General features: G+C 40.3%; 1 protein-coding gene and 1 non-coding gene across 3 annotated transcripts; one reads left to right on the top strand and one right to left on the bottom strand.

The window, feature by feature from the left end:
- Window positions 1-7,253: 7,253 nt before the first annotated feature.
- trnar-ccu lies at window positions 7,254-7,326 on the bottom strand. Its single transcript has one exon. It is a non-coding gene; the product is annotated as a tRNA-Arg (tRNA).
- Window positions 7,327-7,494: 168 nt separating this feature from the next.
- wdr45b (WD repeat domain 45B) lies at window positions 7,495-19,898 on the top strand. Of its 2 annotated transcripts, none has more exons than XM_040036674.1 (10): window positions 7,495-7,842; window positions 8,904-8,978; window positions 10,300-10,401; window positions 10,890-10,977; window positions 11,252-11,346; window positions 11,620-11,810; window positions 11,918-12,003; window positions 15,296-15,397; window positions 15,529-15,650; window positions 17,722-19,898. In XM_040036674.1, the coding sequence occupies exons 1-10, from the start codon at window positions 7,776-7,778 to the stop codon at window positions 17,826-17,828; spliced, it is 1,035 nt and encodes a 344-aa protein (XP_039892608.1). In that variant the 5' UTR covers window positions 7,495-7,775; the 3' UTR covers window positions 17,829-19,898. The 2 variants fall into 2 exon arrangements, with proteins under 2 accessions (XP_039892608.1, XP_039892609.1); XM_040036675.1 differs by lacking the exon at window positions 7,495-7,842 and adding an exon at window positions 7,869-8,319.
- Window positions 19,899-21,656: the final 1,758 nt, after the last annotated feature.

Here is a 21,656-nt window from a genome sequence, read left to right as displayed (position 1 = left end):
GCTCTCTTGATGTCCTCCTTTACAACATCCATGAATCTCCTGTGTGGTCTTTCTTCAAAAAGGATTTTGCTGCAGCACTCGTAGGAGAATAGCCTTTAATGGTTAGTTGCCAGCTAATTTGAAAAATGCTGACACAATCAGAAATAATCAGAATACTTTATTAATCCCGAAGGAAATTGGGGTTACAGCAGGCAGCACGCTAATGGCGCATGCACACTTACAAAGGAACCTTCTGACCAACTTTACACAAACATCACATTGGGGAGACATGTCAGAAGGTAGGCTGATAGGAAAAAAGCAACGAAAACACATAACATGAGGTGAGAGGAGGAGAAAAAAAAAAACTCCACTCAGACTGAGCTCCTACTGGGAGAACAGTTTGATAACAGAAAAAACACCTCAGCACAAAAAGCACATGACTATCAATACACCATAGAAACACAAGACAAGCAACAGGGGCGGGTAAAGGGTAAGAGAGAGCCGGTGTAGACAGCGCATCCGGTCCTGCAGCATGTCTGCGCTGGTCCAGTTGACTGCCATCTTCCCCGGTAGGGCACAAGCATCGAAGGCGTTTGGAAAGGGAGGGGGGATCAGTGTGTGCATATCAGTGTATGTGTGTGTCCAGAGTTCAGCTGAGATAGTGTCCTTCGCCCCGACAGGCTAAGTAAACAGTCTTCCAGCCAACCCAGGTGGCCTTGCATGGACATGGGGTTTGAACAGCCGGTTCCGCTTCCTTAATTCTTCGATAAGTCAGGGCCAAGCCAGCTCCGATCCGCCAGAACCCTGTTATCATGGTTCCAAATAGGTAGATATCTTCAGCAGTCAGGCTCACCCGAGCCCAGACTTCTCGTTGAGAAGGGGTGTCAATTGCATTCAGAGACCAGTTGATCAAATCCAAATCCATAATTCCTCTTTTAGGTTTTAGAGAACAGACTGTGAGAGAGTGTTCCAGGGAAAAGTAATACAAAAAAACCCACGAGACTAGACAAGGACATAAGAGGCTAAGCAGGGAAGCTAAAGGAGAGGAGGAGAGGAGAAAAAGTGCGACCGCCTTTGCTGAGAGCCAAAGACAAATGTCTTATGATAACAGTCATAAATTAGCATTACTACTATTTGTAAATAAAACATTTTAATATGTGACTAGCTAGCTATCAACTTTACCATGTTTGTTGCATTTATGAAATTAGAAAACCTAAATAATTACAATTATTTAACAGAATTTGGAAATGGCAGAATAAAATAGCTATTAGCAAATTCAGGATTACTAAACTAACTTGGTTTTAAGCATTTAGAACATTTTAGAGAATGTAAAGGATTGCTGGCAAAAATAATAAAATTAAAATTTTAAGATTTCTATGTCCATATGGGACCACTGCACTGGAATAATTGCTCTTTGGTATTTTTTTTATTTTTTTATCTTATGTTACCTAGAAGTCAGTGCAGTGATAAATCATCAAAAATGCCAAATTAAAAGAAGGTGGTATATCTAGATATTTCATAGGTGAGTATAAGTGACTAAGACCCTAATCTAATAAACAAGATAAAAGAGAATCATATTCCACACATGGCTTCCACGGGAGTTGTGAAGAAAACTAAGCTGGCTACGGTAACTCGATAGACACGACCAGAGCGTCAGGTTTACATGTAAAGTCAATGTAAAAGCAGATTTGTGTCGCGAAAACGCAAAAACGCTTGAAACGCGCGTCACAGCAGTGCGTCTGGCGCGTTTGACTCGCGAATAAAACCACGCGCGTCAGTTTTTGTGTTGCATTTTGTGCATACACGGGTATCGCGTCTACCGCTGGAGTTGGAAAAATCTGAACTCCAGCGTCAATTCGCGCCGCGACAACCAATCAGGAGCCTGGTGATGTGGCTCTGACCTAAGTCAGTGGTGCAGATCCAGCCAAAGCCCTTCATACTTCATTCAGTATGGAGGAAAGGCTAATCAACCACCCGGAGCTGTACGACACCAGCTGCTTTCTGTACCGAGACAGGAATATAAAGGACGAGCTTGGAGGAAGATATGTGAAGAGATCGGGCAACCTGGTAAGTTCATTCATTTGTCTTTAGAAATTTTTCACTGACCCGGAGAAGCCGCACAAAAGCTAGCAAGCCACCGCTATTTTCCCACTGATGTACAAATGCCGTTCTGCTCTTATGCATGCTGTCATATAGGAATATATTTTGTTTATTAATAAACAGCACACAGTGGTCCCGCTGTTCACCCGTCACTGCTTTGCTTTTTCGCTGATTTTTTATTGCACAGTACAGCATTGCATTCTGCAGCCCGATTGACAAATCTCCTTCGTGTCGTGTCTCCTGCGCTTGCCAAATTTATCATGTTTGGTTTTGATAACCATCACGTCCAATAGAAAAAACAGCACAAAAACACCCATAACTATGACCTTCATTCGGAAATAGACACCTGCACCACGAGGGAAAAAGGCGCACGAAAGTAGCGGGCAGATGAAGACAAAACACGGCATAATAATACTTTTACGTTTCGCAATCTACAAAGGTTTGCACTTTGAGAATCAACTTGTGAGAACTGTGACTAATGTTTGTGTGTGTGTGGAAAAAAGTGTATAAAGTGCGTGGCCAGGGGTTAGTTATTCTGAGAACCCCTGCTGCAATAAAGGAGGGACCACTGTATATACTTTCTCTATGATTATTGTATTCAACCTGTTAACATTTAATACTGTATTGATAGAGCCAACTGATTCTGCAGCAGTGCATCCCCTGTTGCTTCTCCTGGCTCCCCAGTCCCTGAGCTCCTGCTGCTGCACCCACAGGTATGTACAGCAAGCACTGATAGCTCTTTACTCTGTGGGATTGCCTTGTGATCACCTTTACTAAATATCTACAACCAATCTGATTAGATCCTGGTTTTTTTTTTGGTTTTTTCAATGTTGAAAATGAAAATCTAGTCGCAGCCTTCTCATTTCTTTGTGTTTTGTGCTGTTTTACAGGCCCACAGAGGAGGACAGCTCCGAGGCAGATGAGGGACGGGTCCCAGGACGGTCCATCGGCGGTGGAGCTGGCCATCCTGGAGTCCCTGAAGAGTCCACACCAGTCTCCAATGGAGCATTTCCTCCTCGGCCTTGTTCCTGCTCTGGAGAGCAGCTGGTCCTTTTTATTCCTGTCTCTCTGTAAATACTTATATTTTATATATTTATGTTTAATGTTTTTCTGTTTGAGAATTTTAATATTATTTCAAATAATTTTTTATAATGACTAATGTCTCAGTTCTACTACACAGCAAATGTTGGCACACGACTTGACACATGTAGAATTTATTTCATATTATACTAATGACAAAATATACTAATACAGTGGGATGCAAAAGTTTGGGCAACCTTGTTAATAGACATTATTTTCCTGTATAAATCGTTGGTTGTTACAATAAAACATGTCAGTTAAATATATCATACAGGAGACACACACAGTGATACTTGAAATGAAAATAAGTTTACTGGATTTACAGAAAGTGTGCAGTTTAAACAAAATCAAGCAGGTGCATAAATGTGGGCACCACAAAAAAAGAAATGAAATAAATATTTAGTGTATATCAATGTGTGTGTCTCCTATATGATATATGGGGTGCCTTTGTCTGGACGTGCTTCCCATCCAGAGCTCCACAGCAGAGAGGAAAGTTCCAGCGCTCCTGGAATCCCTCTGTGATGGACCGCCAGTCTCCAGGTGAAGACACAGCCATGAAGTCGTCCACTAGACAGTCCCAGATGGCCGTCGCTACCTGGGGGGTGACCTGGCACATCGTGGACACACCGACTCTGAAACTGAACGCGATGGTCCTGAATAGGGATGGGTATCGTTTAGGTTTTATCCGATACCAGTACCAAACCGGTACTTTTGAAACGGTGCCGGTGCTTAAACGGTGCTCGAACCGGTGCTTAAAGAATGGAGAACACACACTTTGTCCAAAAACCTCTCATGTTTAGCTGTTTTTTTGTAAAAAGATAACAATGTTAGCCTTTTCTGCAGCTATAGAGCATATATAGCTCTATAGCTGCAGAGCTATATATGCTCCAGCCATCACTCTTGGCTGGAAGCAGTGCTTAATCAATGGAAAAAACACCAATTTTGTCCAAAAACCTCTCATGTTTAGCTGTTTCCCACTTTTTCTTTGGTCATTTTAGCCTTTTTGGCCACGGTGAAGGGAGTATCTGCCATCAAACAAGAAGACAGCCGCATGTAACTACGACGGTATTTGCTAGTTCACCTTACATGCATTAATGTAATAACGTGGTTAGCCTACTCAACGTAAATTACACACGAACAACATTAAGCTACTCACGCAGAGAAGAACGGCTGCTGCTGCATCATCATCCGTCATCATTTCTGCTACACTGGCAGGGCTAGGGGCCAGGACTCTCCTCTTCGGGTTCTTGGGGGATGTTGCTAACTCCGGGTCCCATAACAGGCACCACACCCGCAGTAGATGTGCTCGGTGTGAGGTCTTGCAGCAAGCTATCAAATACGGCGCATTTCTCGGCTTTAAAAAAACGCTTTGTGTCGCCAGGTGTTTCATCAGATTCGAGGTGTTACCTCCTTTGCACAGTATCACCTTAAAGCACTTGTTGCAGGCTGCTGAGTTTGCATCTTTTGCTGTGAAGTACAGCCAGACTTTTTATTCTGTAGCTCTGCTCTAAAAGAACGTACGTACCTGGGCCCGCCTATACTATCCTCGGAAAGGTAAAATGATTGGCTAGAATCCAAAGTGTATGACGTCTGAGGAAAAAAAGCACCGAAATAAAGCACCAAAATGTGCGCTGCTTTTCGGTCTGGTTACTACCGTTTATGTCAGAACCTACCGGTACCCATCCCTAGTCCTGAAGGAGTCCCCGGTGACAAGGAACCTGGACAAAATTGTTCAAAATTAGTAAATTGCTTAAATCATTGTTAATATTTTTGAAAAATTAACCCGTGATAAGACAGCTTATCACGATACAATATGCTAGATAGAACCACATAACTAAAAGTGAACCAAACTGTTCACAATTTTATCTAGCTCTCAGTTTTAAGAAAGGCTGGTGACCACTGTTATAGAGTCTGACAGCTACGGGGATTATATACAAATATTCAACTTTACCAGAATTAAACCAGGTCTAAATAAACAAAAAGGAGTGAGTATCACTACAAAGATTAACCCACAATGGTCCTCATACCACAGTTTGATATCAGGAAACACCGAGAGCATACACTGATATGACACCACAGCCATGCTATCATTGCAAACACTGATAACAGCATAAATCGAATTAAATCGGGACTTGATGAGTCTAGTATCACTAGAAATATTATAAACAGTCGTCTCCATACCACAGTTTGCTATCAGTAAACTCTGATGGCATTCACTGATAGCATACCACATCCATGTTAGCAGTGTATAAACAATAGTTTAGCATTTATTAGCACAAGTATCAATAAAGGACTACTCTACTTGCCACTCTTCTAAGTCCTGATGTTTCTTAGAGAGGACAACAGTATCTTTAAAATTATATCACATGTGTGGGGGTGTGGCCTTGCCAATTGTTTTTTTCCCCACCTTTTCAAAATGGCTGGCATGCCCACAAGCACATTTTATGGAAGAAAGAAAGGTAAGCATGATATTTACATTTAAAATGTTTTTTAAAATCAGATTTTGATTAATTTTCAAAAATAAACATCTAGTAAATAATTTGAGGGGTTTTTAAGAATTAAGCTTATTTAGTTTCACAGAGGAAATGACTAATTTATTAATGTGTACTCTAGTGCACGTTGGGACTTTGCACTTATATTTATTTCACTTTTTCCTAGTAGACAACTCTTTGACAAAGGCAGAGAGAATTCTTAACAGAATAATTGAGGGAGATTCAAACATGGATTTTTCAGAAGATGAGAGTCATGTGAGCCAGATAGGAGAGGGTGAGAACCCAGGAGGAGCCAGACAAAGATTATCAAGATGCAGTGGCAGATGTAATAGAGAAAAACACAGGGCCACCTGAAATCTGTCGTCCTATCTGGTTCAAAACCAACATGTAGGAGAATCTGGAATTTTTGATTTTGGGTTAAAAATATAATATAGGTAAAATGCAGAAATGTTTTCCAGTAAAGTAAAAAAACAAGAGTTGCAATTATAGCTGAATCCATGACAACTGATTGTTTTTACAAGATCACGTCTTTGCTGAAAGTTGTCAATGATCTCAATGTGCGAAAAGAACTCACAGTATCTGGAGTTCAAGCTCCTCTTGGCTGAGAAACCAGGGACAAACATGTGAACAAGACCTGAATAATACCAGTAATGAAGAGTTCTCTCCGAAAATCAAGAAAAGGAAGCCCCAACCAGATGAGAGTGTAACAAAATATGGTTCACTCCACTTGCCTGAAGTGGTTAACAGTCCAAGGCATTTCAGTTGTAGAATGGTTGGGTGCAACAGTAAAACATATGTGAGATGTGGGAAGTGCCAAATGTTCCTTTGTGTCTCCAAATAAAAAAAATCACAGTACTTCCTCAGATATCATACATGAATTGACTTTTGTGAAATAGAAAGCCCAGTGCAATCACTTGTTCCTGAACCAATGGCTTACAGCTAGTGAAGTGTCAGTGACTTCTAAGTTGACCCATGATCTACATTTTTATGATATAAATGATATAATATAATGATTTTTATGATATAAATAAGTTTTAATATCTTGCTTACAAAAATTTCAGTGGAGCATTTCATTTTCTTAAATAGCTCTTGAATTTTGTTAGTTTCACATTCGTGATCAATGAACTCCCCTTGTGCACTGTAGTGCACATGTTGTAAAATTTAAATAAAATTAGTTAAAAACAATTTTATTTTTGTAATGTGTTTTTTACCATCCCAACACTTGATTTATCTGAAAAAAATCAAAATCAAAATACTTTTTTTCCCCTGGGTCTCAGGAGGATACCGTGCAGATGGACAGGCGCTCTGCAGGTGCAGCTCCTGGAGCAAATGGTGTCATTTAGGGCGTCTGGCGCGTTTTTGTTCACGTACTATCGCGTTCGGTGTGAACATAACTGAACACTGATGACGTTTTATTTTTGCTGTATTTATATATTCATGTTTCACTTCGAGAACTGCCACATTAGGCTATGTAATGCTACAGTTCCCTATTAAATAAAGATGAGCTACCCTCCAGGATTCCGCTGATCATAAACCAGCACTTGTGTTGGTCTAAATTTTAAGTTTTCTACCAAGTCTTACTAAATTCATTTTAAAATACATCACCCCAGATGGGACTCGAACCCACAATCCCTGGCTTAGGAGGCCAGTGCCTTATCCATTAGGCCACTGGGGCTATATCGGCGGTGGGTTGTTATATGATTTCTAATACAATATTTTAATGCACTATTGTGACGGTAAATACAGATTAAACCGTGGTGCTTGGTCTATATTACGTATAACTGTAGGGCAATAGAATGGGATTGGATTACATATTGATGGACTTTCCCTTGGATCTTAAAAACGCGCTTATTAGTTAAGTCGGAAAGCAACATTTAGTAAAAACGAAGTTTTTGCAATTATTTCAGCATTTGCTCTCGTCTCTTGAATGCGCTAGCGGATGGTGCAAACCCTCTTTGATCTCCCGACTGGTGACAGCGCTTCCTGAGAAGGAACCAGCCTCGTTTGTTTTCCTCCTCCCTATTCAGCACAGTCAGGAGGAATGGTAGCCAGTTAGCTTCTCAGACAGCAGCTGTTGGATTAACTTGTTACCGCTGTTTGGCATTCGGTTGTTCTGTCACAATAATGAATTTACTGCCTTCAAATCCGCACGGGAATGGACTCCTCTATGCTGGATTTAACCAGGATCATGGTATGAAGCGTCGTGGTGGGGGGGTTTGTCCTCCCAAACGTGATTTGGGAGCATCGTTGATGCTAATCTATCACTACTAAGCCAGCGTCTTCAAATATAAAACCTAAAATAACAACTGCAGTTTTTCACGTTCAGATATTGTAGTCCATTGTGAAATAATGGCTACGTGCTCTCTCTTCTTGAAACATTAACTTTAAGCGCTCAACGTTAATACTAGCTTAGGCTAACCTATCCGAAAAATAGTTAGCGTTTTTGTTTTCAGCTAACCAGTTATCGAGTCTTAATTAGAAACTAGAAAAATTGGTACAGACATGATAAGAAATGGTCGAATTCTATAACGAGGAAATTATCTAACTGATTTGTATTTAAACTTAGCACAAATGCTAATATAAGCTAAGTTTTTATCGCACTAGTCATTACTGTGACCACAACGGGTGTCAGCAAGTGTTAGCTAAGCAATGCTAACAGCTCCCTTCGGTAAATGAACGTTAAACCGGCATTAATGCACCTTAATTGCATAATTTTATGTTAGCTTTCCCGGTGATCAGTTTTTCGTTATGACTGTCCATTTTCTAAAATACAGATAACATGTTGTTCATTTGTAGTTTACGTTAAATCGACATTTTCCTAGCTCCCCACCCACCAACGTTTACACAGGCCGTAAAGTTGGAGCGTGATTCCTGACCGTGCGGTCAGCATCTATCATAACCTTTTGTTAAAGTTACTCGTCAGCCACATTTGTGAAGATTGAAGTTAACTTATTGTTACTACACTATGGGGCCATGGCACTAAACGTCACTGTCGTCGTTGTCAACATATGATGCGGCAGTTTCATATGAATTCCAGAAGAGATCCAAACACTTTCTATATAAGGGCTGCACTTGTCTATGCATATCATTCTTCCCAGGGTCCTCATGTAGTGCGTTCTCGTTACTGTAAATCTTGAGATGACCTGATATTGTAAAGTCATTTACGAGAACCACATTGTATGGCAACAACAGTGGATTAACCTTGTGTTCATCTTGTGATTTCTGCTGTTTGACCTCGGTGTCTCTCTACAGGATGCTTTGCCTGCGGTATGGAGAATGGATTTCGTGTGTACAACACGGATCCTCTCAAAGAGAAGGAGAAACAAGGTAACATGACTGCAAAGATTGGTCATATTTTTTGTTGGTAGGGATTTTATGCCTCAGACTTTGTAAATACTATTTTCTACAGTCACTGGTTTGCTCACATACTAGATAATGGATTAGAAGAAGCAGTGTGGAAATATTAAACCATTTTAAAAAGAAGTCAGTGACAGGAAAACAGTCTTTGAAAAGAAATTCCACAAGAATTCCTTGATTTTGTTTAATTTGAAGAGGACAAATATAATAAAAATAGACTAACACTAACAATGGGCATACTTGTCTGTTCAAGTGAATGGATAAGCACCCATGCTTTGTTAGAAATATTAAAAAGTATCATACTTATATATGAGTATAAGTGCTGCCTTTCCAGTAAAATCCTCTACCATCATGGGCTGCAGCTGGTGACAGTAGCCCCCCTTCAGTTTTTGCAGTTCTTGATGGACATTCCTTGTGAAAGTGGATTGTCGGCTGCAGTCAAAGACTGTGGAGTTGGAGTCTATCTGATTGCAAGACTCAAGACTGTTGAGTGAAAATGAGGACCACCAAAAAAGCACCCTGAAAAGCCTGGATAGGAAGGACAGGAACTGGCTATCTAGCAGCAAGTGACCCTAAAATAAGAGTGAGGGCATTGTCCAGTATCAGAGTACACTTGGGGAGCCTTCTTTATAGCTGGGTAACACACCCTACTAAAGTCCATGTGTGGGGAAACCCAGAGATCTTTACATACAGCTGTCTGCATGAGAAGGCACATTGAGTGATGATATATTTTTACTTTACAGTTTGATTTAAATCATTTTCTTAGTACATAATAAATCATAAGATATGCTTTATCACAGAAGTTGGTAATTTCCTGTGTTACAGCAGTAAAAACAACACAAAAAAGCCAAACAATGTATAGCTCAATAAAATAGAGTAAGAGAAAAACAGTATCTGAGTGAAAGTCTTATATTATTAAATCGAATGTAAACGATGAATACCATACAGTGTAGAATTCAGTGATTTAAAACAAAGGCAAAATAATTGTTAGAACTTGGCGGATGCTGCTCACAGGAAGTCAGTGTTGTAACTGCATTGCAAGTCCTGAAACATGGAGGACCTTTCACCCAGCACATGGCTAAGACAGCATGTGACCAAGCACATGACCTGCACTTCTTTAAACTCAAATTTAACTGCTTTAGGTCTGCAGTCTCTCCTTTCTCTGAGCTAACCCACAGTTAAGAGACTGCAAGCAGTGCAGTTTTTTGTTTGTTTTTTTCTTTTTACCTACTACTGTCACTTACTGTATTTTACAGTATTTTACATTACTGCCCATTAATGTCATTTTCAGAATTCCTCGAGGGTGGGGTTGGCCACGTGGAGATGCTGTTCAGGTGTAACTATTTAGCACTAGTGGGAGGAGGCAAGAAACCCAAGTACCCAACTAACAAAGGTATGTTTTGTCAGCTTTGTTTGCTTTACTGTCAATACTGGATTTAAATCAGTCCTGTAATCTGACAAATGATCACTTTTAGATATTAAGAAAGATTCTTTTTTTTTCTGTCATACACAGTGAGAATCTCACCTGTTTGCTATTTGTACTAAAAGCCGCAGATTATAAATGCATACATTCACCTGTCCACTCTGCAGCTTTTGTTCCAAAGGGTGTTAACTATGGATTTCAGTGGGATGTTGCTGTTAGTGCTTAAAGTAATGTTTTGAGAAATTACAATGGAAAAGAAGCAAAACACATATCAGTTTGATGGGATATCTCCAGGTCCAAGGCAGATAACCCTTTGTTTTACTTTTCCACCATACTTTCACATTTTGCACAGTATGACTAAGGTCTGTTAAATGCTGTATATGTTGCAACACTATAATGCCACTTCCTGTAGAACATGCAGTATGTTTTATATATGTGACGGCTTTTTTGTTCTCCAGTGATGATCTGGGATGACCTGAAGAAGAAGACTGTCATTGAGATTGAGTTCTCAACAGAAGTAAAAGCAGTGAAACTTCGACGTGACAGGTAGCTCAGTTATTATTGCAGCAGTTTCTAATGATTTTGTTTCTCTTTTTTGTATTCTGATCTTTTTGTTTGCTGATAGCGTGGTTATTTTTATTCACACTTCATTTTAAAAAAAAAGAGTAAATGAATAAAATAAAGGATCTTAATATCAGTGAGACAGGCTGATAAAGATTTAAATCCAAAAAATGAACTCTTAAATTTTGTTTTTCCTTTTTTTTGGCATTACTTAATAGTTTACATTTTTGCTTGTGTGTCGGTTGTTCCTGGTTCTTAGGATTGTGGTGGTCCTTGACTCAATGATCAAAGTGTTCACCTTTACCCACAACCCACATCAGCTGCATGTGTTTGAGACCTGCTACAATCCCAAAGGTCAGTTTACCCTTTGAATAAAACTGTGACTTGCTCAAGCTATTAAACCATGCTGATTCTTTGGAAACGTATTAATCACCAAAACTGTAGTCCCAAATGTTCTACTGCTCTGGTCAAAAGAATAAGTGAAAAAAAAAAACTGAGCTCAGTGGCTAAAAATGTTCCTTTTGTTTAAGAGCAACGAATCTTTTTTTTTTTTTTTTGTGGAAGTGCTGTTCTTCAGGTGTGTGACATTTTCAACACTTGCTCGCTTTCTCTCCTTGTCCTCCTCAGGTCTGTGTGTGCTGTGTCCGAACAGCAACAACTCTCTGTTGGCCTTTCCTGGGACGCATTCAGGCCACGTACAGATTGTGGACCTTGCCAACACAGAGAAGCCTCCAGTTGACATCCCTGCCCATGAGGGGGCACTGTGCTGCATAGCGCTCAACCTTCAGGGCACAAGAATAGCTACTGCATCAGAGAAAGTACGGACTTTAGAAAATTAAGTAAAGTAGTAGTAAAGGGACACTCCTTCAGTTGTGTATTTTGCTGTATTTCTTACTAACCTGTGTTCTGTGTTATATTTCCACAGGGGACACTCATTAGAATTTTTGACACATCTGCAGGTCAGCTCATACAGGAGCTAAGACGAGGCTCACAGGCAGCTAACATTTACTGGTAAGTGCTTAGCACAATGCTAACAGCATGAGAAACATGTCAAAATGATTAAATAATAAGTTAGCAAGCTAGCTCTGTCAATGTGGAGGGCTAGTTGCTCTACTCTGAGTTCCTGTTGAATGGCTGAACGTCTTACCCTATCTTTAAGTCAAAGACCAGCCACCCTTCAGAGAAAGCTAATATTTGCTGCTTGTATCAACAGTCTCATTCTGTGTGTAGGAACATAGACTAACCAATAAATCGACAACTTTGATTTTATGCTCAGCTTTTTGTTTATCACAGCGGACCACTACAATCTGTCTTTCAATCTCCCACTTCCCTCACTCGTGAACAAGGCGCCAAGATACTTAAGTCCTCCACAGGCAGCAGCTTGTCCTTGGCCCAGACAGGGCACTCCACCCTCTTTTGGCTGAGAACCATAACCTCAGATTTGGAAGTGTTAATTTTCCTTCCTGTCGCTTTACACTCTCCTGTGAACCGCCGTAGTGCTAGCTGGAGGTTAGCTCGAGGCTTAGAGAACCATGTCATTTGTAAAATGTAGAGATGTGATACTGAGCCCACTAAAGTTGTCTGCAACCTGGCTATGCTAGAAATTCTGTCCATAAAAATTATGAAAAGAATCAGAGAAAAAAGGCAGCTCTTGTCGAGGTCCAGCCACCCGCTGGGAATAAGTCCAGCTTGGACTTAACAATGTGGACCAAGCCTTCATTGTAACTGTACAGTAATTCAATTCAATAAAACTTTATTGATCCTGAAGGTTGACCCCGAAGGAAATTGGGTTAAGGCTGCCGACCTTTGCCAGCGCCGACTTACCCTTCTGACCATACATACATTACACAAACATCACATGGGGAAGACAGGTCAGAGAGGTATAACAATGGAAAATGCACCACATGAGGAAAGATAAGGAGAAAAAAACATAACTCCCCCCAGACTGAGCTCCAACAGGGAGATCAGTTTGAGAACAGAAAAAAACACCTCTGCACATGAAAAAAACTCTAAATACGCCAAAGAAACACATGACAAGCAACAGGGGTGGGTAAAGGGTGAGAGACAGCCGATTTAGACAGTACATCCGGGCCTGCAGCCTGTGCGCTGGTCTCCTTGATCCACTGTCAGCATCGGAAGGGAATAAGCGTCGAAGGCGTTTGGAAAGGGAGGGGGGATGAGTGTGTGCATATCAGTGTATATGTATGTGTGCGTGTCCAGAGTTCAGCTGAGACAGTGTCCTTCGCCCTGCCAGGCTAAGTAAACAGTCTTCCAGCCAACCCAGGTGGCCTTGCATGGAATGGGAAGGAACAGTCTCAACACAGTCGTTATCAGGGTGTTTTTTGTTCGGCTCCAGCCTTGCAACTGCAGCTGGCACCGAGAGGGTATCCGCATGAAGTGATGGTGCTTTTTACTTTAGTGCGAACAACTCATATGAATTTCAAAGCTGTTCTAACAGTCCAACACTGGTCTCTCAATCTCCCGTTGGAGAGCCGTGAGCTTTCTATGATGTTATCCAAACTTACGTTCCGTGATGTTGTCGTTCTTTTTGCTCAAAGAGCAGGTTCTGAGAACTCACGACCGCAGTGCACTTCCCCAAGATGTGATCGAATTTGCGCTCAAAGGTGTTGTTCGAGCTAGCCCCTCCAGATGTAATCCAGTTTTTCACTCAGAGGTCTTGTTCTGAGTATTCACGGCAGCCGTGCGTTCTCCAAGATCTTCTCCGTGCTGCACTCAATGAGCCCATTTTTAGAAACTCACGCCTCGTCCCATCATTTCAATCCCAGCGGGCAGCCTTGTGGGGTTTGAACAGCCGGTTCCGCTTCCTTAATTCTTCGATAAGCCAGGGCCAAGCCAGCTCCGATCAGCCAGAACCCTGTTATCATGGTTCCGAATAGGTAGATATCTTCAGCAGTTAGGCTCCCCCGAGCCCAGACTTCTTGTTGAGAAGGGGTGTCAATTGCATTCAGAGACCAGTTGATCAAATCCATAATTCTCTTTTAGGTTTTAGAGAACAGACTGTGAGAGAGTGTTCCAGGGAAAAGTAATACAAAAAACACGAGACTAGACAAGGACATAAGAGGCTAAGCAGGGAAGCTAAAGGAGAGGAGGAGAGGAGAAAAGTGCGACAGCCTTCATCAAGAGCAAGAGCAGTTAATCATTTGTTCGCAGCAACAAGCCAGGCTCGAGAACCTGGCATAGACCTTTCCAGTAGATTAACTAATGTGAACACCTATAAATGCCCGAATCGAAGTACGCTCTCCAGTGCACCTCTTTGAGGATGGGAACTACCACTCCAGTCTGCCAGTTCACAGACATGATCCCAGATCTCCATGTGATGTTACAGAGGCATTTGAGACATGATATTCCCAGCCTCCCTTGGAATGCTATTGAAGTTTGCTTAGATGTGGGAATTGAAGATCACAGACTGACAGATGCTCCCAGTGCAACCTCAATAAACATTTGGGCACACCGGGCCTGAGCAGCTTCCTCCCTCACCACCTGATCCAACTCACCACTAGGTCTGATCAGTTGACAGCTCCTCTCTTCACTCGATCAGCCATCACCCATGCCCCCCGAGGTCTCACTGTGAGAGCTGAAGTGTTTTAGTTAGACATTTGGGTGGGGAAACCTCCAGCACCGCACCCAGAACTTGCAAGAAGGGTGGGTAGTGTGAATTGTCATTCAGCACAGAAGCACAAGTGCCAGTCAGAACATATACCTGACTGGAGGAGCAGCGATGCAGACCCGTCGTCAACTGGGGAAGAAAAACCAATACACAGGCAGTGAGCCGAGGTACCCATCACTGCCTGTTGCCTTTTAATGAATGCAGCTCCAGACTGGAACACAGCTCCTGTTCAAGAGACTGGTTCTAGGGTCCTAGCTTGAGTTGAACACTGAATATTATCTAGCCAGTGCCTTTCACCCTGACACACTGCCTCAAGTTCCTTTCCCACCAAAAGGTGAGGTTCCTTGTCTTAGCCCAGCCTCTATAGCCAGGGATTGGACTGAACAGGGCACCTGACAATATGCAGTATGGGCAGTATGGTCCCTCCTGCTGGTGATGAGTCTACAGGAGGGATTCCCATATAATTTGGTCTTAGGAAGAAATCAGGGTATGGGCTGTACTGTCTTGAAAGCTTTAACTATATCTTTCAGTGCCTGTCTAGCAAAGCTTTAATGGAATGTACTTACTGTGTCGCACACTCATTAATAGAGCAACCAGTTTGCAGGTTTTACTTTGTCCCTCTGTGTATCTGAGTTACTGAAAGTGTGTTGTTTTCTTGGTCTGCTGTCTTTTCAGCATTAATTTTAATCAGGACGCGTCCCTCATCTGTGTGTCCAGTGACCATGGTACAGTGCACATATTTGCTGCAGAGGACCCAAAAAGGAACAAACAGTCAAGGTTGGTCTTTGCTTAAGTGTTTCTTTTTTCTGAACTTAGATGATGAGAAGAATCTGTTGCGTAGTAATTAAATCCGATGCAGTGTTATAAACATAAAGCCTAAAACACCCTGTTTATCTTTGTCTCTGCAGCTTGGCCTCAGCCAGCTTCCTGCCTAAATATTTCAGCTCTAAGTGGAGCTTCTCCAAGTTCCAGGTCCCCTCAGGCTCTCCCTGTGTGTGTGCCTTTGGAACAGAGCCCAATGCCGTCATAGGTAGGTTCCAGACACGTGATATTTTCTGTAATGTCCAACTCATCGTCTGATCATGTAACAGTGTTTGACAGTTGCAGACGAGGACAGAATTATTACCCCAACCTGTTAAACAGAGTGAATGCTTTCTAACACAGCTTTTCCAAACACCCTAGTTTGATTTGGATGTTTGCATTTTTCTACTTTGCACACAGAAACAAGAATATTCAGTTTTGCTCCTGACTGCTTCAGGTTTTCTTTCAAAATCTTCACATATCCTTTTTTCTTCGTGATTCCTTCTACCTTGTTAGATTCCCAGTTCCAGATGCACTGAAGCATCCCCAATACCTCCACCGTGTTTCACTCTGTGGGGCAGTGCTCCATAGGTTAGATGCCTCTTCCTTGTTTCTCCAAACATAAGCAGCGTCTAGTTTAATAAAAGCTCTAGTTTAATATCATCTGACCAGAAGAATGGGGAGGGATAGCACTGATTTTAGTCTGTTTTACACAGCAACTCTGGATGGCTATAACAAAATATCGTCTTAAAATGTATTTTTATTGTAGCTAGCTTATTGTCTCTCTATATCTTTCTTTTAAAAACATTTTAGTTTATGTTCTGGACTTCTCTCTTTTCCTCCTCACACTCAGCTCCAGACATGTTAACATTTCCTCATAGATTATAGTTGCACAAATGACTTCAGCTCTAAGCGTTTCAGCTAAGGCTCAAGTGCTGCTCTCATTAAAAAACAGCTTGATTACACACATGTCGTTCACATGTTGTTTCATGGCTTAATCCATGTACGAAAAACTTGCTTTAAGTGTTTGGTTCTTTTATCTTCAACTGTCAAAACAAAGCCCATAGCATCATAATGGATGTTCAGGGTGCCCTGAAGATCATGGTTCCACAAGAACAGCTGAAGACTCTGCCTCAGTTCTACTTTTGGAAATCCTAGGACCCATATGTCAGCCTGCAGTCTAAAAGTGAAGTGCTATACTGGGTTTATTTACTAATATACGATGAAATCTGTGCTATATGATTGGTGGGGCTGATCATTCAAGACTCTGTATGTGAGGAATAAGATGAACAAAAATGGGTGTCTTGGACAGTTTGCTATGATTTTATTTCATGTTGTGTCCTAATTGCCAAAAACTGATGTTGCGTTTGAGAGAGCTCATTAGATCACAACAAACGTTTGAATTTATTGGTCTTTTCTCACTCTTGTGAGATTGACTTGTATGGGCACAAAGCGCACAATCAGTCACTGAGTTTTAGTTGTACTGCTGCTTCTCTGGCTCTCTTCCATGGTGTGTCTTTGTCCCGTCTTCCTTCCTTCACCCCAAGCTGGTCATGGTAGATGGCCGCACCTCCATGAGCCTGGTTTTTCTGGAGGTTTCTTCCTGTTTAAAGGGAGTTTTTCCTTCCCACTGTTGGCAAAGCGCTCGCTTATAGGGGGTCATATGATTGTTGGGTTTTCTCTGCTTCCTCTGTATTATTGTAGGGTCTTTACATAACATAAGTTATAGATGCTGTCATTTTACACATTTTAGTTTTGCCTATTTTTGCCTCTTTTCCACTAGAACCCACTCAACTCTGTTCTGCTTGTTTGTAGCTTTCAATTACAATTGAACACCACCTTGAGTCGTTATGGCAAGGCAGACTATTTTCTTCAATGCCAGGTTTAAAAATGGCAGGTTTGATTCTTGTGATGGAGGCACTCTCATGACTCATTCAGTGACATCACTACTAGGTACCTGGTAAGGTGCTACCACCTAATGGAAAACCCTAAAAGCCAAGTAGAGTCAAGTAAATAGGCCTTTGTGAATTTGGTACCCATCAGCTATTCACCTTCTCTTCCTGGAAACTAGCTAGTGCCTCTGATTCACTGAGGAGCAGTGTTTGGTCATGTCTGACTTTTGTTGTGATTTGGCGCTATATAAATAAAATTGAATTGAATAGTCTGTCAATCATGAAAAAGCAAGATTTTGTAATTTTTATAACTTCCTAATCTGATGTAGTACCATATGGTGAATTCTTTGTGTGCTATTGGTACAAACACTCATTTTTAATTTTTTTCTCCTTCTCCTCAATTTATAGCTATTTGTGCTGATGGCAGCTACTACAAGTTTCTGTTCAACCAAAAAGGAGAGTGTTCCAGAGATGTGTATGCCCAGTTCCTGGAGATGACCGATGAGAAAATATGACCTTTGACCTCTCTTCAGACTTCCTATTAAACAACCTGTTTTGTTTTTCTTTACAGTCTTTTTATTTTCAAGGCAGTTAGAGAAGTTTTTTGTTTCACTTCTCGCTATCTTGACAGACTCTGTAAAAAGAGCATTAAATGAAGGGAGAACAAGGAAAAAGAAAAAAGGAATTTTTTGGGGTGGGAGGGGGGCCTCTATGGAAAGGTGGTTGGCTGGAGGTATGAACAGTGATTCAGATTTCATCGACCTGCACTGAGGGACACGGACGATTTCCTCCTAAACAAAACACAAGGGGAATATAAAAGACAAAGTTATTTTTTGAAAGGACAACTTGCCGCTTTTTAAGACGTCTTCCGAGGAATTTACAAAGGATGGATATTTTTAATCACACAGATGATTCTGATAGTTAGAATGAGAATTTAGAGATTTTTGTCAACTAACACCACCTGACCTAACAATAGGGAGTGCCTCTGAAACTGGAGAGAATCTGTATGTGTGCACATATTGTTGTCTCATATATATCAAGTATTTGTGTGTACTAGTGTACCATACTAAGCGTTTAAAAGCAGGATCAGAATGAAGATGACTGTTTTTCTTCACTTTGGTCTTAATTATCTGCAGAAACATCTACAGCCCCAAACAGAATGCCACCTTAGTATTACTAAATTTTCTTGTAGACATTGTATATACACAACCTGCCAGACAGAACTTCTACTCACAAACTGTACAGAATAGTAGCAAAAGAAATCACTCGTCCTTGACATTGTGCAATACATAATTTCCTTAATTATTATTTTTTTGTTTTGTTTTGCAGATTTTTTTTATATTTGCCTGATCAACACAGCTTAAAGAATTTGGCATATTTGTAAATAGTTATCTACCTTCTTGTTGAGTGAAGAGTGATACATGTCTGTATGGTAAATGTGAAGCTACAGAACACAGCTGGTTAGCTTTAGCTTAGCATAAGGTCTGGATGAAAGCGTCTAAGTCTGTCAATCAGTGCTTTTCAGTTTGTTTAAACAAAAGGGTAAAAATAACACATTTTGTCACTGTTACTTACACCACTTTGGTTAGTAGTTTTGTTGCCATAGGAACATATCGACATGTCAGCTTTGTTGACTGATTGTAGCAAACGACATGACATTTTTTACTGGCACTAATTTTTCACAAATGGAAAGAAGGAAAATTATTGGTTGTTATTAAAATAGGAGTTTCCCGGGCACTAAAGGTAAAAACAAAAGTTCCAGCAAAATTGATACTTTCTCAGTTGGTTTGGCCCACATTTTGCACTTTGACAATAAATACATTTAGTTCTTGTTACAAACTCAAAAAGAGTTTGTAACAAAGAGAGAAGACTAGTTGACTGTAATTTCTCTATATGCTAATTTAAGGTAACTGGCTTCTAGTCTTAGCATCCCATTTACCCGATAGATAATGAAGCCTTGGCATACAAGTGACTCAGCATTATCTCCACATTTTTGATTATTTATTTATTTATTTAATTTGTTCAGTTTGTGAAAGCAAAGTCCTTTTTCTTTTCTTTTTTTTCAAAGTGGGAGTTCAGTGAAAAGAGTAATACTCTTAAGTCTGTACGGTGAATCAAAAGCTTTGGCTGGTAGCAGTTTAGCTAAGTAAAGCAGAAAGAGTGGAAATAATTAGCACAGCTTTGTTGAAAAGTAAAACAAGTCACTAACCAGCCCTCCTAATAAACACCTTCTAGTTCAGTAATTGAGGTCATGAAACAACTTTAAGTGTTCAAATAGAAAATTTATTTTTGCATGTGTATAATATAAAAAAGAAAAAGCTAACTAGCTGCTAGCCTTAGTTTTCTGTTTACCTCTAGAATATTCAAATCTTTTTGCAAAAAATCCACATTTACCAAAATGCTGAAATGTTAAAAGTGAATGTTGAGTGAATGTTTCTGCCACAACAGGGAGCTTAATAGCCAAACAAATAGAGATTTCCTTAATAAATAACAAAAAAAGTTTGCTAGCAGCAGCTGAGATCAACTGTAACATTTAAAATTTGCTTTAAGAATGCACTTGTATTCAATATTCAGCCCAGTATGATTAATCAGAAATGTCCCTAAAGATCACCACATTATTTCTGGTAAAAGTAACTTCACCTCTTCACTCTGAAGCTAATTCAGCTAATGCAAAGTGAAGTGCTGTGTTGTTTGTTGGGCCATAAATTCAAATTCAAATTCAAATTTTATTTGTCACGTACACAGTCATACACAGTACGATATGTAGTGAAATGCTTGGACAGCTGCTCGTGACCTAAAGAAAACAAAAAAGGAAAAGGCTATGAATAAGATAGGAAATAAATATGAAAAATTAAAAAGGGTAAATTTAACTAGGAAGGAATAAAATATAAATTAAGGTTAAAAATGAAATAACTGTACAACACAAATTAGAATGAAGGGTAAGATCTCACTCGGCCAGCTCGGATCCGGAGTTAAAAACTTCGAATTGTGAGTACATTGTATACCAATAGAAACAAGAGTGTCACTGTCATAATGGTGATGATTTTGCCGATTTAGAAACGCTGAAAACTAACTTAAAAAACAAAGACAAAGAAAAAGTGGTCGGAGCAGTCGTGACGGCAGCCGACCTCACCGGCGCCATCTTTCATTCATTCATAAATGGGACATCTCAGTGTGGATCCAACTCGGTTGAACTTGTATAAGCCACGCTGTTAATGGGTGCTTTTTTTCCCTCTCTCTCCATTTGTCAGCTGCTTGACAACATTTTGTTGATTCATTGCAAAATTTACATCACGTGTGTCACTTTTTGGGTCGCATTGTACTTTTGTAGGTGTAACGCTGAATATACACGGGACTTGGCGGGTACTGACTACAGGAGGGATGCTGCACAAACTGAAAAGCCAACCTGCTTCTTACACACGCAGAATGATTGTAAAACCTGCATTTAAATTTGTGAATAAAATTTTTAAAATTTTACAGTTATAATAATGTGCTGTTTCATGCCTACTGTGACGTGGAAACCACATGTAACACACTGAATCTGTAACTGTTGACTGTCTTACTGCTGTTTTTAACCACATCAGCACTGGCCCTGCAGCTAACTAATATTTTAAGGATACATTTGGTAACAAGATCAGCATTTTGGGCACAAAATTTACTAAAGTGTGCGAATTGGAAAGTCATAGAAGTATGGATACATTTTAAAAATTGTGTAACTTGAAGCTTTGAATAATGGCCAGAGCAGAGGTTGCACTACAAAGGCAACTTTGTGTCAAACTAATCCCTATAGTATGATAAAGTTAAGTATTTAAATTGCCTGGCAACATGACCTGGAGCTACATCACTGAATTTGCCATTTTTTATTTCACTTCTGGAGCCATAACTTCTTACAGTTATCTCCTGCTGAAGCTACTGCAGCCATGTTTCTCATAAACAAATGGAAGCTTTAACTACACATGAAGTAATTGTTTACAGTTGGCATCAAGTGTGTGTTGCTGCATGCTGATTGGCACGGTTACCCCTAAAAACAGGGAAGTCTTCAGTGTTTCATTTCAACTAAGATGTTTTATTGATAATGCATTTGTCAAAACAAAAACAATAGTTCCAAATAAATATTTTTGCCGTTCAGTTGAGTTCACTGCTTTTCACTGAGAGCTATCATAGTAGCAACCGCTGCTATGGTCCTGGCTCAACTGCAGTGAATGCCCCCACTTTCTTAGCCATATATGGTCACTTTTGGCTCCAGAAAATATAGATCTGGCTAAAATATTAAACTGTAGTTTTCAAAGTAAATACCAATGCATTACATCAGAACGGGCATGTCCATTCTTCATATTCAGTCA

This window comes from Simochromis diagramma, unplaced genomic scaffold (assembly GCF_900408965.1).
Source record: "Simochromis diagramma unplaced genomic scaffold, fSimDia1.1 OVJJ01000371.1, whole genome shotgun sequence".
NCBI lineage: Eukaryota > Metazoa > Chordata > Actinopteri > Cichliformes > Cichlidae > Simochromis > Simochromis diagramma.
Note: the sequence above shows the minus strand (reverse complement) of the source record. Positions and strands in the feature narration are given on the sequence as shown.

Bases quoted from the DNA above. Each gene is read 5' to 3' on its own strand.
- wdr45b (XM_040036674.1), top strand. From the start codon at position 7,776: ATGAATTTACTGCCTTCAAATCCGCACGGGAATGGACTCCTCTATGCT. The intron at 7,843-8,903 runs GTATGAAGCGTC...GTCTCTCTACAG, and splicing joins TGGATTTAACCAGGATCATG to GATGCTTTGCCTGCGGTATG. The intron at 15,651-17,721 runs GTAGGTTCCAGA...CTCAATTTATAG, and splicing joins AGAGCCCAATGCCGTCATAG to CTATTTGTGCTGATGGCAGC.